General features: G+C 47.5%; 1 protein-coding gene across 1 annotated transcript in view; it reads right to left on the minus strand.

The window, feature by feature from the left end:
* LOC146607760 (meprin A subunit beta-like) overlaps positions 1-12,974 on the minus strand; it is a 22,756-nt gene extending 9,782 nt beyond the window's left edge. The window contains exons 1-4 of the mRNA XM_085347954.1: positions 12,933-12,974; positions 12,765-12,792; positions 12,512-12,562; positions 12,383-12,426 (exon numbers count right to left, since the gene is read on the minus strand). Coding sequence (XP_085204080.1) covers positions 12,383-12,426; positions 12,512-12,562; positions 12,765-12,792; positions 12,933-12,974 — 165 coding nt within the window. The remainder of the gene's footprint in view (positions 1-12,382; positions 12,427-12,511; positions 12,563-12,764; positions 12,793-12,932) is intronic.
* Between the last annotated feature and the right edge of the window lie 4,077 nt (positions 12,975-17,051).

Genomic DNA, 17,051 nt, shown 5'->3' on the forward strand with positions numbered 1-17,051 from the left:
CTGTAATGTTACGCTTAGATTAAACTCTCTTGTGAAGTTGACTCTGTGTTTTTCTGTTATATCTATTCATACTGTGAAGGATACATGAATGATGGTGGGACAGAGGAATGATGGATGCCACTTGAAGGGCTGTTCACACTGACAGGGCATGTGCTCCATTGCTGGACGGTTGGCTGGCCTAGTTTTTCATATGTGTAGACACGCCGGGGCTGTCTCATTCTCTTTGGCTTGTGCCTCCATGTCTCAGCATCGCTCTGCTCACTCTCGGGTCCGACAGCTGGAACTTCAACCTCCTCCTCCAAACTGTGTCTCTCCTCCACCTGTTCCTCTTCAGGATGCCCCTCTGCTCTGAAAGCAGGCTCAGACTTCTCTCCGAGTGCGTCACTCCGGGGGCAGAAATCCTCTGTTTCTGGATTGAGGGGTGGATCAGCATATCTGAGTGCTGTCCACATGTGACAGTCGTCTTCACTAGAACTGCCTGTGTCTGTTTGGTCAGTATCGGGCTTGGTCTGATGTCTTCTTGCTGACTGTCTCTGTTTGTTTCCACGGCTTTTCTCTTTCAGGTTGCTTTCACACACCCCAGACTCTTCAACCAGGTAAGGACACGGCAACAGTAGGTTACGGTGTAACACTCGTCTTCTTCCTGTTCCCTGCAATGGCTCAACCACATACACTGGACTATCAGGACCTTTCCTCTCGGTGATGACATGAATCATATCCTCCCAATAGCTGCGCAGTTTCCCAGGACCTCCTCTGGGTGTGAGATTTCTCACCAAGACATGGTCACCTGGCTGAAGCACAGAGCTCCATGCACGTCGATTGTAGTTTTTCTGTCCCCTTCTTGCACTCTTTCTCATGTTCTGCCTCGCAATTGTATATGCCTCTTGCATAACTCCTCTCCATTTCTCTGCATAGCCACTGTGTGACTGACTCTTCTCTTCTTCTCTTTTTGGGAAGAGCAGGTCGATAGGCAAGGTTGGTTCACGGCCAAAGAGAAGGAAGAATGGAGAAAATCCTGTTGCTTCGTGCACAGTCGAGTTGTAGGCATGAACTACTTTGTTCAAATGGTCTTTCCATCTTGACTTCTGAGATTCATCAAGTGTCCGGAGCATACCTAGGAGGGTCCTATTGAAGCGCTCTGCGGGATTGGCCTGTGGGTGGTACGGGGAGGTACGAGAATGACTGATACCGCAATAGCCTTGAAGCTTGCGGAAAAGATTGTTCTCAAATTCTTTCCCCTGGTCATGGTGTATTTTGGATGGGAAACCGAAGCGCATGATAAAGTCATCAAAGAGCTTTCTTGCCGCAGTCTTCCCAGACTTGTCCCTTGTCGCATATGCCTGGGCATATTTGGTGAAATGATCCACAACTACGAGTATGTATTCTTCACCTCCTGTGCACTTGTCTAAATGCAGATAGTCAATGGATATCATCTCAAACGGCGCAGAGGTTTCAATGCTCTGAATTGGTGTTCTGGTTATTCTGTTAGGCTTCTTCTTCTTTATACAGCGACACACCTGAGTGACATAGTGCTCCATTTCCTGCCTCATTTTAGGCCAGAAGAAGCGCTCCCTGGCGAGAGCAACCATCCTGTCTGCTCCTAAATGTCCCATCTCCTCATGTAGATGTTTATAGACCATGGGCTTTAATGAGTCAGGAACAACAAACTGTTTTCTCCTGGTGGTCTCACGCCTCAGAATGCCATCTCCATCAATCTGCAAATGGGGCCACTGCCGAAGAAGGTACCTAACTGCCTCACTCTCCGCCATCTTTTCTTTATGCTTCAGGTAGGTGTGTGTTCTTTTCAGGGACAAAACTCGGTTTATGGCTATGTCTGCATCCTGGGCGTCTCTGATGTCGTCAACTGCAAACGGCTGAATTGGTTCTGAGACGATGCATCCCTCTGGCAGCGCGTTGACATTACAGGTGACAGCTGAGATCCAGTTCATTTCTCCTGTTTTCTCTCTCTCTAGGGCTTTCCCAATACATTCAATGTCATCTTGCTGATATTCCTCTGTGCATTCCTGCATGATGTCTTCAATGGGCTTTCCTCTTCTTGATAAGAAATCTGCATCTCGATTCGCTGCCCCTGGCCTGTACTTAAGAGTGAACCGATAATCTGCCAACTCCGCCACCCAGCGGTGTCCAGCTGCATTAAGTTTCGCTGACTTCATGACGTATGTCAGCGGGTTATTGTCACTGTACACAGTAAAATGAGGCGCATGAAACAGATAATCACGAAAGCGTTCTGTTATGGCCCATTTCAGTGCCAGGAATTCCAGCTTGCCTGAATGTAGCTTGTAGTTTTTTTCTGCAGCTGTCAGTGTCCGTGATCCATAGCCTATGACTCTCAGGGCAGTCCCTTGACGCTGGTACAAGACTGCACCCAAACCATCCTCAGAGGCATCTACATGAAGAACAAATGGCTTCTCTAGATCTGGATATGCCATGATCGGTGGGTTTGTCAGCTGGTTTACTATTTTGTCCAATGTCTCTTTGTGAACTGTCATCCACTGGATTGGGTGGGATGGTGGCAGCTGGGCAGATTTGCGGTGGCACTCCTTACTCTTTCCACGCTGCTTGTGTTCAGACTTAGGCTTTGCTAAGAGTTCATAGAGGGGTTTGGCTGCCCTTGAGAAGTCCTGTATGTAGGGTCTGTAGTAGCTAAGGAAACCCATCAACTTTCTCACCTCTCTCACGGTCGATGGTTTCTCCTGTTTCAGTGCTTGCACTGCTTCAACTTCTTTGGGGTTCATCTTGTATCCCTCTGCTGAAACCACTCGCCCCACATAGCAGACTTCACGTTTGAAAAAGTCACACTTCTGTGGCCTTAATTTGATACCACATTCTCTTTGTCGCTGTAGCACTCTCCTCACATTTTGGATGTGTTGTTCGAAGCTTGAGCTAAAGACGAGTACATCATCCAAATATGGGACACACATTTCATCCCTGAGGTCTCCCAGGCATCCCTCCATGTAGCGCTGGAATGCTGCTGGGGCATTAGTAAGGCCGAATGGGACCCTCACCCACTCATAGAGTCCCCATGGTGTTATAAATGCAGTACAGGGTCTGCTGTTCTCACTCATGAAACCCTGGTGATAAGCCTTTCCCTGGTCCAATACTGTGAACCAGGAGTTGCCCCCAAGGTTTTCCAGGATCTCCTGTATTCTTGGGATGGGATGTCTGTCGGACAGTGTCTTTGCATTCAGGAGCCTATAGTCTACACACAAGCGAAGGCCACCATCTTTCTTCCTGACGCATACCACAGGCGAAGAATATGAAGAACAAGATTTTTGGATCCAGCCCTGATTCAGTAAGTCTTGTATGTGTGCTTTTACCTCCTGATAAAGGTGTCTGGGGATTGCATTATATGTCTTTTGCACAGGCACTTTGTCTTTTAGCTGTATCTCCAGCTCTAGATCTTTAATGCATCCTGTGTCCCAGTCATCTTTTGCAAAAACATTGCATTCCTCCCTCAGCATCTGTTTTACCTGCTGCTGTTGGTCACTTGTCAGATGGCTCAAATCCACTGGTGGGTCCCAGGGCTCAGTTTTTGTTGTCTGACTGGACTGCACTGTGGGTAAGGAAGTACTTGCGTCTGATGTCTTAGAAAGCTCACCCTCCATACATTTTACATGTGGCATGTAGATAGCATCAACATTGTGCAGCCACCCCAGTGTAGTGCGACCATAGAGGGTGATATCATGGTCAGTCATGTTTTCCACAGTCACTGCAACTTTAGCATCACCTTCTGAGGGGAGCTGAATTAGCTGTTCTCTAACAACTAGGCCTGCTGGCCATGTTGTCTCACAGTTCGGCTCCAACACTGCATGTGACCCACTCAACACACTCTTATTTAGCCAACCACATTGCACTGTCATCATGTTACGCTTCGGGATGGTCACAGGTCGCCTTCCTACTCGGGCTATGTGGGGATGGCTGTCAGGCGTTTGTTTCTTTAGGACAGACAGGACAGCTCTTGCAGTTTTGCGCCCCACCTCGAATGCTGAGCACAATCTGTCCAGCATATGCCCTGGGGGGATACAGTCTTTGCTGGTGTCATTTCTCAAAGCTAATTCTTCTATCACATTAAAGCCGATGATGGGACATTCAATGTCACCGCTGGCGACTAGGATTGGAACTTGGACGGGCCTGTTGGTCATCCCAGCAACAGCATTTTTGGACAGGCTGAACTCAGTCTCTATCCATCCTTCATATGGAATACTGGTCCCATTAGCAGCTGAGAGCTCTAAAGCTCCCTCTTCGAGCAGCTCTTCCACTGACCTCATTTCAGCATCAGGCAGGTGTTTCTTTCTCCAGTTCGTCCCCACTATCGATACTTGTGAGCCGGTGTCCCACAATATTGTGGTGTCCACACCTCCTAAGAAGCCACGGACCTGGCATCTTTTGCCTACCAGCTTCGCCATTTGTTGTTGTTTACCAGTGAGGGGTGCTTTGAGGCTGAATGGGTCGGTTTGGTGCTTCTCCCCTTCAGGGTTAAGTATGATTTCGATCTTACTTGAATTAGCTGAGCACTTTTTCCTACGACAACCTGCTGCCCAGTGTTCCGTACTGCCACATTTGTAACAGTGGTCACATTTGTTTCCTGTATTGGATGATTGACACTGCTGGCACTGTCTAACGTTTGTGCTCCTAGGTTGTGATTGGTATTTCCGGTCAGGTGGTTCGGCCATTCTCATGTGCTGAGGCTTAACGGTCTGCTGGAGGCTAGCAATGTGAGTGGTGAGGTTCTGCAGAGCCTCACATATAGCCTTGTTGCCTTGATCAACTTTATCCATTAATGTGTCTCGTTTGACCGCTCCACCTTGCTTGATCTTACTTTCTGATGTGTGCATACTGCTTTCTTTCTCCACCTCTTGATCTTCCCCACTTACTGCTGCAACTTTGATAATCTTTGCTCTTGATGCAGCTGACAGCTTATTCTTTCTTTCCATTTCCAGACTGTATGCCGCAGTCATTTTTTCCAGAAGAACCTCATCTGTGATTTTAGGATTTTGCAGGTATAGCTTCACATCAGCTCGGATGGTGTCATCATGGAGGCCAGTGAGTACTGTCTGGAGAAACTGATTTTGGATCAGCTCCGAACTGTACTTTAAACCAGACTTAACTCTCTCTGAAGCAAGAACAAGTTGTTGTCTCAAATCCATTGCTCGCATCAAAAACTGGATTGGAGTTTCTTTTGGCTCCTGTACAGCACGTGTGAGCGAGTGATACAACTCTGTGGCATCTTTCTCAATGTAATGAGTCCGTAATATTTGCCTGAGAGCTTGCAAAGTCAAATCTACTCTACTCTCAAGGTAGCTTTTCAGTTTTGTTCCTGGGGTTATAGCTTGAATGATGGCTTCAACAATGTCTCCTTCATCATATCCCCTCTTCAATGCCCTCTGAATTTGTCTTTCCAAGCTAGTGTATGTTAATTTGTCCTTTTGGTTTGGTTCTCCAATTTGTCCCATTATTTTCAGATCCCGTCGGTACAGTGGGTGTACAAAAGGGACACTTTGAGTAGCGACAGGGGTGACTCGTGTAGCATTCAGATGAGAAACACTTTCTCTCTGCTCGTCTGAATTACTGGGTGCTATCACATTTTCAGCCACAAGGTGGTGCTCTTGTACCACTTGTTGAGACAACGGGGCATTACTTTCGCATCTCTTTTGCTTCACTTCATTAATTTTGTCATCTAATTCCAACAACAGAGACATTCCTTCATCTTCTCGTGCAGTAACATCCTCTCCCTCTAAGTACTGCAGAATACGCCGCCTCAGTTTACGAGGTAAGTCTTTTTCACTTTCATCCACGGCTAAACTGAGGCCAGCACAAATCTCATTCAAATCCGGTGCTAGCAGTGTAAGTAACTTTTCCTCTATCTCCTCAAGAAGTTGCTCCCAACCAGGAGACATCTGCTGTACTTTAGACATGACGAAAAACTTTTACCTTCACTGCCTTTTCTTGGAGGGATGGCACTGCGGTATGAGTTCAGGTGGGGGGTAATGAGCGAGGCTAGTCACATGTAGCTCGTCCTTCTTTGCGGTATAAACTCCAAACCGGGCGGAAACACCAAGATTATGTTGCACCCTCAGAGAGACATGACTCCATTCTCCTTTTTCTTGCAACTTTATTCTCCTCAGTTCAGGTTTGGAGTTTACAGGCAGAATAGCGTATCATCAGCAAAACATCGCTCCCTCACGTCTCAGACACTGTTTGTTTGGTTTTTTTCTCTGCGCTTACTGATGACATCACACATCTGAACTCTGACCTCCTGGAGCCAATAAACTACAAAAATTAACTAGAAATGTGTCCAAAAACAAAACACAATTAAATAAGAATAGTCTTTAAAGATTTTCCCCACAATTCAGAAAAATTTAAGTTTTATAACTACTTTTAGAGCGCAACACCATCACTTTTCTGACCAAGAATTTATGGTCATCTTCTATATGCAGTCTGTGTTTTCATTATGTTAAATATCATGTGCTGTTTCACTGACTTTAATAGAAGGAGATGTTAAGTTCCTAATTTGGTCCTATAAGCTATTTCAGAAGATAAATAAATCCAAAGTGACCAAATATAACATCCACAACTGGGGCTAAAATGAGTCCACAAACCGAAAATACTAGAATCCAGTCCGGCAGGAAACGGTACAACATGACAAAGTACTGAGGGCAGACAGAAACCATAAATACACAGAAGATAACAACGGACGCGGAAACAGAAATAAAAGAAAACACAGCTTGCAACAACCAAGGTCACAACACAGGAAATTTAATTAAAATTTGAACACAAGAAACAAATGACTATCAAAATAAAACAGGAAGCGACTAAAAAGGAAATCTCTATCATCTTGGACTGTCACGGTCCCCGTGCCTGCTCGGCTGGCCCTGTGTGGCTACATGTTATGTTTTGTCTTTTCTCTCTCTCCTCTCTCTGCTCGCTGCCTGGGCGGAGCTCATTGTGAGCTCCCGGCCTCCACCACCTGTAGGCAATCACCTGTGGCTCCTCACCCTGTTTGCTCCCGCTACTTAAGGCAGTGACTGAGAGCACCTCGCCGCTGGACTATTGAATAACGCTCGTCAGTGCTACTTTAGCCTCAGCCAGTTTTGAGCTCTGTCCGTAAAAGTTCCGTGCTAACCCTTGTTCTCTGTATGCAGATTTCTCGTGTTTTGGTTTGGAGACTCTGGACGCTTTTCCCGACCCCGCTCTGCACCCCTGGGAACCCTGGCCCCCTTCTCCCTCACCTGTATATAGTGCACCTGGAGTGTGTAAATAAACCTGTTTTTCTGAGACTTCAGTCTGCGCCGAGTCCTCCCTGCTCCTCCGTGACAGAATAGTCCAGCCAACCATGGACTCAGCGGACTCTGCTTCCTCGGCCCCGGCCCCGATTACCTTGGAGGAGCTACTACACCGGCATGAGCAGATGTTAGTCCGGCTCAGTGGAGAGGTGGCCGCCTTGGCTCTGGCCGTCGCCCAACGAGAGGCGAGCCCCCCCGAGGCGAGCCCCCCGGAGCGCCCAGCCTCTGCCTCATCTCCTCAGGTAACATCAGGCTTTGCTGCAAGCGCTGCTGCACCACCTCTCTCCTCTGTGTCTTTGGATAAGCTGTTGCCCACACCTGAGGCATTCACGGGGGAGCTGGGGAAGTGCGCGGGGTTTTTGATGCAGTGCGCTATGCATTTTCGCCAATTGCCACATGTCTTTTCTAGCGATGAGGTCAAGATTGCCTATTTCGTTCAGCTGTTACGTGACCGTGCTTTGACCTGGGCGCAGGCTCAACTTCAAGCAAACCCTGTAATTACGTATGCTGACTTCCTTTCCAAGTTTAAGGCTGTGTTTGATAAGGGCTCCAGCACAGAAGCCGCCGGTCACCGCTTACTCAACCTTAAACAAGGTAAGCGCAGCATGGCTGATTATTCTGTTGATTTTTGGACCCTGGCAGCGCAAACAAAGTGGGGGCAGGAGGCATTAAGGACCACGTTACTAAACAACATCAATGACGACCTAAAGGACGAATTAATGATGCGTGAACTCCCTCAATCTCTGGAGGCTGTTATGTCGCTGTGTATTCAGGTGGATGATCGGCTGCGTGCGCGCCGGAGCGTGCGGAGGCACGCACCGCGGGAGCCGCGGGCAACAAGAGACCCATCCCCCGAGTCACGAGGAGCCCGTGAGTACAGCGGGGGCGAGGAAGGAGAGCAGCCGATGCAGATAGGACGCTCCCGCCTTTCACCCGCGGAACATCAGCGTCGGTTCTCCGCTGGTGAGTGCCTGTATTGCGGCCGTAAGGGTCACTTTATCTCCACCTGCCCGGCTCTGGCAAAAGAGCGCGCCCACCAGTAGTGGAGAGGGTACTGGTGGGCGACCTGTCTGGTAAACACTCCCATCCACGTTTAACATTGCCCGCAAAGGTCATGATACAGACAGCGATTCACCCTCTTTCTGCATTAATAGACTCTGGTGCTGAGCAGAGCTTCATTGATATCTCACTAGCCACAAAGCTGAACGTTGCTACCACAGCTTTGCCTAATCCGCTCCGTGTGTCTGCCTTATCAGGCCAACGTTTGCCGGACATCACTCATATTACTGAACCCTTGTCTCTCACACTCTCCGGTAACCATACTGAAAGGATTAGCTTCTTCGTGTTCAAGACACCGTTTGCACCACTTGTGTTAGGTTACCCCTGGTTGGTGCAACATAACCCCCAGATAGACTGGAAGAAAGAGCGTGTTACGGGGTGGAGTGTGGAATGCCACATGAACTGTCTTAAAACTGCCACCCCCCCGGTCACTCGGCTAACCACAGTTGAGCCCACAGAGGAGTGCGATTTGTCCGCTGTTCCCTTTGTCTATCACGACCTGGCAGCAGTATTCAGCAAGGACAAAGCAAAAATGCTCCCCCCCACAGGCCCTACGACTGTGCCATTGACCTCCTCCCGGGGGCGCCGCTTCCCTCTGGCCGCTTGTATAGTCTCACCCAACCTGAGAGAGAGACAATGGAGAAATACATCACCGACTTGCTGGCCGCGGGCATTATGCGGTCCTCTTCTTCTCCTGTAGGTGCGGAGTTTTTTGTTTTTTTTTTTTTTTGTCAGCAAGAAAGACAAAACCCTCCGGCCGTGTATAGACTATCGTGGCCTCAACAGAATCACGATCAAAAACAAATACCCGCTGCCCCTTCTCTCCTCTGCCTTTGAACTACTTCAAGGGGCTACAGTGTTCACCAAACTCGATCTGAGAAACGCTTACCACCTAGTGAGGATTCGAAAGGGAGACGAGTGGAAGACGGCATTCACATCTTGGTCATTTTGAGTATTTGGTAATGCCCTTCGGTCTGACGAATGCCCCTGCTGTTTTCCAAGCGCTAGTCAATGATGTCCTCAGGGATTTTATTAACCGCTGTGCTTTTGTCTACCTCGATGACATTCTTGTTTTTTCAAAGACTGTGAAGGAGCACGAAGTCCATGTGAGACAGATTCTCCAGCGCCTGTTGGAGAACAGACTCTTTGTGAAGGCGGAGAAATGTGACTTCCACGTAGACTCAGTGGCGTTCTTGGGGTACATCATCGCTCAAGGTAATCTGAAGCCTGACCCGGCAAAGGTCCAAACAGTCCTAGACTGGCCCAAGCCCCCAAATCGCCTGCAGCTCCAGCGTTTTTTGGGCTTTGCCAATTTCTACAGGCGCTTCATTAAAGATTATAGTAAGATCGCATTGCCTCTCACAAGACTTACTTCCCCGAAGGTGTCGTTTCAGTGGGACCCGCCAGCCCAGGAGGCGTTCGCCTGCCTAAAGGAAAGGTTTGCCACCGCTCCTATCCTTCAACAGCCTGACCTCAACCAACAGTTCGTGGTGGAGGTGGATGCGTCGGAGACGGGGGTTGGGGCAGTCCTGTCTCAGCGCTTTAAAGGTAAACTCCACCCGTGTGCCTTCTTCTCTCGCCGCCTCACACCAGCGGAGCGGAATTACGACATCGGGGACCGAGAGCTGCTGGCTGTGAAACTCTCACTAGAGGAATGGAGGCACTGGCTAGAGGGCGCTGAGCATCCCTTTATTGTATGGACAGACCACAAAAACCTGGAGTACATCCGGTCAGCGAAGCGTCTCAACTCCCGGCAGGCCAGGTGGGCTCTGTTTTTCTCACGGTTTGACTTTTCTCTCACCTACAGGCCCGGGTCACGAAACGTAAAACCTGACGCCCTTTCCCGGCTGTTCACCGTTACGGAGAAAGACCCTGACCCTGAGCCCATCCTCCCCTCCTCCTGCGTGTTCGGAGCAGTCACTTGGGCGATTGAATCCCAAATCCTCGAGGCGCAAGTCACCGAACCCGACCCAGGGACGGGCCCACCAGGGCGGCTTTATGTTCCCACGTCCGTCAGGTCACGTGTTCTCCAGTGGGGTCACACCGCCCACTTTTCCTGCCACCCTGGACTTCATCGCACGATCTCCTTCTTGCAACGTTACTTCTGGTGGCCCTCCCTGATAAAAGACACTAGAGACTATGCGACCGCCTGTCCCACGTGCGCTCAAAACAAGCGTCCCAACCAACCGCCGTCCGGGTTGCTCCAGCCTCTCCCCACTCCTGGCCGGCCCTGGTCCCACATCGCCCTGGACTTCGTCATGGGGCTGCCGTCCTCTTCAGGTAACACAGTAATACTAACCATTGTGGACCGTTTTTCTAAGGCTGCACATTTTGTTGCCCTCACAAAGCTCCCGACCGCACTGGAGACTGCTCAACTGCTCACGGCACATGTGTTTAGGCTGCACGGCATCCCTGACGACATCGTGTCCGACAGAGGCCCTCAGTTCACCTCGCGGGTTTGGAAAGAGTTCTGCACGACCCTGGGCGCAAAGGTTAGTCTTTCATCTGGTTTTCACCCTCAGACCAACGGACAGACGGAGCGTGCCAACCAGGAGCTGGAAGCTGCCCTTCGCTGTGTTGTCTCCCACAACCAAGGCACCTGGAGCGACCAGTTACCGTGGATTGAGTACGCTCATAACAGCCTCATGTCGTCCGCCACGGGAATGTCGCCGTTCGAGGCTTCTCTGGGGTACCAACCGCCGCTGTTTCCTGCTCTTGAAGGCGAGCATGCGGTCCCCTCTCTGCAACACCACCTCCGAAGGTGCCGTCGGGCCTGGCGTACTACCAGAGCGGCCCTGCTCCGAACTAAGGAGCGAAACAAGGCCCTCGCTGATCGCCGTCGGACCCCTGCCCCTGCATACGCTGCGGGTCAGAAGGTATGGCTGTCCACTCGCTTTGTGCCTATTCGCGCTGAGTCTAAGAAACTGGCGCCCACCTTCCTTGGGCCTTTTGAAATTGACTCTGTTGTCAACCCGGTGTCTGTTCGCCTGAAGCTGCCGCGCAATATGCGCATACACAACGTCTTCCACGTCTCTCAGGTCAAGCCCGTGCTCTCCAGCCCGCTGTGCCCCCCTCTTAGGGCCCCTCCGCCCGCCCAGCTTGTGGATGGTCAGGAGGTGTACGCCATCACTCGTATTATGGACTCTCGGCGCCGGGGACGGGGTTTCCAGTACCTGGTGGATTGGGAGGGCTACGGGCCGGAGGAACGGTCCTGGGTGCCCCGGTCGGCTGTCCTGGCCAAGGAGTTGATCCGGGACTTCCATCGTCGGTATCCGGGTAAGCCTGGTGGGTCGCCGGGAGGCTCCCGTTGAGGGGGGGGTACTGTCACGGTCCCCGTGCCTGCTCGGCTGGCCCTGTGTGGCTACATGTTATGTTTTGTCTTTTCTCTCTCTCCTCTCTCTCTGCTCGCTGCCTGGGCGGAGCTCATTGTGAGCTCCCGGCCTCCACCACCTGTAGGCAATCACCTGTGGCTCCTCACCCTGTTTGCTCCCGCTACTTAAGGCAGTGACTGAGAGCACCTCGCCGCTGGACTATTGAATAACGCTCGTCAGTGCTACTTTAGCCTCAGCCAGTTTTGAGCTCTGTCCGTAAAAGTTCCGTGCTAACCCTTGTTCTCTGTATGCAGATTTCTCGTGTTTTGGTTTGGAGACTCTGGACGCTTTTCCCGACCCCGCTCTGCACCCCTGGGAACCCTGGCCCCCTTCTCCCTCACCTGTATATAGTGCACCTGGAGTGTGTAAATAAACCTGTTTTTCTGAGACTTCAGTCTGCGCCGAGTCCTCCCTGCTCCTCCGTGACATGGACAAAGATTTGGCAAGATACAGGAAGACACTAGGAACGCTAGACTAATTAAAACACAAACAATCAAAATTCGAAATAATCCTAAACACTAACAGAAACAAGATTACAAAGATGGTAAAAACTCCAGACTTAACACAGTGGCACTACTAAAATATAGAAAAACCCAAAAGAAATAAAAATATAAAACTCAGGCTTTTCATGACAAAGGATAAACTCACCTTTTCCTGAATAATATCTCCTTCCAACAGGTCCAGCCCAGCCGCTAAAGGGAAAACAATAAAATAATTTCACCGACTCCTCAGACATTATCAAGCAAAATGAAACAAGAACAGTGAACGAGAACAAACCTTCATTGATGTTAATGATGTCCCAGTCATGGCCTTCGTCAACATCAATTTCTGCAGGTAAGGAATCAGTGATAATAAGATAAAAGGCCTGTGAACTCTAATAACATGAACACAGAATTGGCTGAAAATGGTTGTTTTACTAAAGCATTAATATCCGGACAAGAGTAATACAAAGAAGTATATGGAACAGTGACATTATAAGTCCAACATTCCTTCAGTAACATCACCACCTAAAACATAATGTCTAGCTCACCTGTATCACCGGTTAGTTTGGCTGCTGTCTGTAAAGTAAATTAGAAGGCACAACAATCAATCAACAGAGAAGACTTTAATATTATCCCCGTGAAACTGAATGGACTCAAATCCTGCCTGGAAATGTAATAGATATTTTCTTTGTATCCACATGAAGAGGTTCTCTTACCAAACCCAGCGCAAAGAGCAGAATGATCCACCTGAGCTTCATGGTTCCAGCTGCAGGGCGATGCTCTCTGAAGGCCTGCTGTGTCTCAACTAAAGCTGTTAACCTGTTTTTGTGCTGAAGAATTTCACGATCATTTTATGACTCAGGTTGTTAAAGATTGTGTGGTTACATAATTCATTATTAATTCCATCCATTTTCTACTGCTTATCTGAGTTCAACTCATGGCGTCAGGAATCCAAACACTTATCTGGTGTTGTTGGAGCGACAGTAAATAACAGGTTTGAATTTTTGAAGTTTAGAAGCACAGGAGAGACTCACAGATGCAGATGCGGCTTTACCTGGGAGAGACAGTGACACAGATTTAAGATAAGACTTTATTGATCCCACGACGGGGAAACGTTTGCATTACCTCAGCTCAGGTACAGATATCAGAAGGAAATACAAAAAAGTACCTGCACATGTCCATACACATGGAAGGTCCATTATGCATGAAGTGGTGACCGTGGATGTTCACAGTGTCCAGTGAGTCGTGACATCGTGATTGAGGAGTTATAAAGTCTAACTGCTGTTGGGGTGAATGATCTGCGAAAGCGCTCCTTCCTGCAGCGAGGGTGTTTCAGTCTCTGACTAAAGGAGCTGCTCAGCGCACTCCCAGACTCGTGCAGTGGGTGATGTGGGTTGTTCATAATGGATGTCAGCTTTATTAACATCCTCCTCTCGCCAACCCCCTGCACAGACTCCAGAGGACATCCCAGCACAGAGCTAGACCTCCACACCAGTTTGTCAATCCTGCTCCTGTCCCTGTCTGTGCATCCACTCCCCCAGCAGGTCACTGCATAGAAAAAGGCAGATGCTGCCACAGTGTCATAGAATGTCCTTAACAGAGTCCTGCAGACTCCGAAGGACCTCAGTCTCCTCAGCAGGTGGAGTCGACTCTGGCCCTTCTTATACAGGATGTCTGTATTTGTAGTCCAGTCCAGTTGATTGTTGAGGTGAACACCCAGGTACTTGTAAGAGTCCACTATCTCGATGTCTTTTCCTGGATGTTCACCGGTGTTGTGGGGGTGACTTCCTCCTGAAGTCTATGATCATCTCCTTTGTCTTTCCGGTGTTGATTTGGAGTGTGTTGGTCTCACACCAGCCAACAAAGTCACTGATGACCCCCCTGTATTCCTGATCATTGCCATCTGATACGCATCCAATGATGGCTGTATCATCTGAGAACTTCTGTAGATGGCAATCGTCCGAATTATAACTGAAGTCTGAAGTGTAAAGGCTGAACAGGAATGGTGAGAGAACCGTGCCCTGTGGTGCCCCCGTGCTGCAGATTACCACCTCGGACACAGTCATGGAGCCTCACATACTGTGGTCTGTTGGTAAGGTAGTCGAGGGTCCATGCAGTCAGCTGTTTGCCTACTCCGGCTCCCTCCAGCTTCCCTCTCAGCTGCTATTTCTGCTATTTACATAGCAGAAATCTTCTACATCTTTTGCGCCTCCATGTTTCCATGAGATGGCGGTCGACAATAATCCTCACTTCCAGGTCCCGTCTGATCCGGAGAGATACAGTGTTTTCATGTGACCACAAAATGTGCAGCTAATTCTAAATTGCTCTCTACAGTCCACTTCATAATATCTGAAAAAGACTAAGTGTATATTCTTGTTATTTTGTGGGTTTGCAAGTGTGCAACATCCATAAATGTCAACTTTTTTCAATGGCCTTCATACTGAGTTTACTGGTGTGGTGGAAGATTCCTTTTCTCATGTATTAATCACATATTTAATCATATCACATTAGTTATAGTAATATCACTTTCTCACTTTACTGAACACTCCTGTCACTAGTTTGCATGCATGTGGAATGTTAACACAGTGAGGCCATTGTAATGGGAGATATTGAACAGATAGTGGGACTCCTTCTCCTTATCGGGGATGTAAATCCTTAGGTGACGGCCAAGCAGAAAGCAATGTCATAATTCTCTCTGTGAGGGAGGGGGTATAGCCCCCCCCCATGAGAGAGGCCAACATATAAGAGTTTGTGGAATGTTCTTTGTCTGTGTCTCTGTATGTAAGATGTAAGGGCGGCGGCCACGATTCAGAGATGGTCCAAGTGTTTCACTGGGAAGCTCTCTCCACATTGCAATGTATTTATTAAACCCACTTCAAATCAAGCTCACTGGTTGTGTTGAAGGTTAGTGTTAAATTTTCCACAACACCTGAAATGCTGTTTTATACAAATTACTTTTAGGCCAATTTAGAAGCTCATATCTGCTTGTTGCATGACATTAACACCTGTAAAAATATCCAGCTCTATATTTTTGTTCTTGGACTCTTCTGTAGTGACTTTGCATCATTCACAGTTTTTTCCCCTCACAGTTTATCCTTTTACTCTACCTTTAATCAACTCTCTTCTGATTGGAAGCCCTCCCCCAACAGATGGCTGTGGGTGCTGTTGGTGGGCGTGGCTTCTGTTTTCAGAACTAGTGTTCTGTGCCTGAAAAATGGGTGTTTGGAGCTGTCTGAAGCCTGAACTTAAATTACATGTACAATCGGTTGATCTGCAACCTAAAAACAGAAAACACATATAAGATGATATTACTGCAATTATTGACATTTTCAGAGTATTATGGAGGTGTGTACAGTGACCAAAATAAATGAATAAATAACAATCTTTATTAAACAGTCACCACTTCTTTTTGACAGGCAACTTGTGTTTATTTGGTAGTACAATCATTTATGCAACAAAATGTTAGAAAGAAAATGTAAAACCAAGTTGTTTGTAGTATAACATGTGACGCTGTGACTCCTAATTAGGAGGCTGTAAAGGATTACCACCAATTTATCCTTTGTTCTAAAGTCAAAAAGAGTGAGATTAATGTGCTGTATTTGGTAAGCGAGCTCGGTGATTTAAAATAGATAAAAAATGTTCGGTTAATGGTTGATGATAAAGTTCATTGATAACCTTTCTGTTTACCATCATTCCTCTTAATTCCAGCTGTTTTCAGTTTATTTTAGTTTAACGACCATTTCCCATCTTCCTCCCACAGAATCATTAAAAACACATTTCAAAACTCACTTTACTTAACACTGTATAGCTGAATCAGTTCAACCTGATATGAAAAAGGAAAAAACAAAATCTCTCAGAGAGACTATATAACTTGCAAAATACCTGACTTATTGTGCAGAAAGAATTCTGGTTTTACATAAGTGTGGCTTTAAAAAATGACTGTCAGGGTTTGATTGTTTGCTAAAAGTAGATTTTTAAAAGACAAACATTATGGAAACCCAGAAATTCTGACATATTTGTTACTCCTCAGCTGTGAATAAATGAACATCAGACTCAAAATCTGCAAAAATTGTAAAATACCAAAGGCTTGAAGTGGTTTCAGAGTCATCAGCTGACTGAGGGAGCTATAAGAGCTGTTAGATTATTATATTATCTTATGCCACGTTATACCCCTAAAACCAAAAAAATAAGATTGTAAGATTTCAGGCAGCAGTCACTTCACCAAACCCCAACATGATTTCCAGTCAGTTTAAAAACCTACTTCTAAGAGACAAGACCGGTTAAGCATTAGCAGCCTTTGATATATGGAAACCACAATAATTTAAATAAAAAATTTGATACTAAGCTAAAGTTTAAGAACTAATCTGTTCTTAAGGAAATAGTTTGACTTTTTGGTCAAATAAGCTAGCCGGGGTTCACTGCTCACTAGAGCTGGCGATAAACACCGGACTCCCGGCACATCGTTTTCAGATCCCCGCTGTCTTTTGCTTTTCAGGTTAAACATGATATATAAGTCACTTAGATAACTTAAAACTGTTATTGTTTGGCTTTTTTCAGTGTTTTATTTGTTCCTGAGTAAATCAGTTTGGCTGAGATTAAAGTTATAGTTTTCACACAGCTGAATAAATCAGTCAAACAGAAAACCGATTAAACATTAGTGTGTGATGATCGAGAATTCACGCCAGTGTCCTGTTATATTTTAGGTAGAAAGGAGAAGACAGCCGAGTTTATTAAACTCCACCAAGACAGCTAGTGACGCAAAACTGAAGGCTAGACCGTCCAATTCACAGTCGCTCACTTCCGGCCTACCCGGCCTTCGGAGGACCGTGAAGGCC

The sequence above is a fragment of the Diplotaxodon limnothrissa genome, linkage group LG23, assembly GCF_057381915.1.
Source record: "Diplotaxodon limnothrissa isolate DT_005_m linkage group LG23, D_limnothrissa_male_GT1.1, whole genome shotgun sequence".
In the NCBI taxonomy this organism is placed as follows: Eukaryota; Metazoa; Chordata; class Actinopteri; order Cichliformes; family Cichlidae; genus Diplotaxodon; species Diplotaxodon limnothrissa.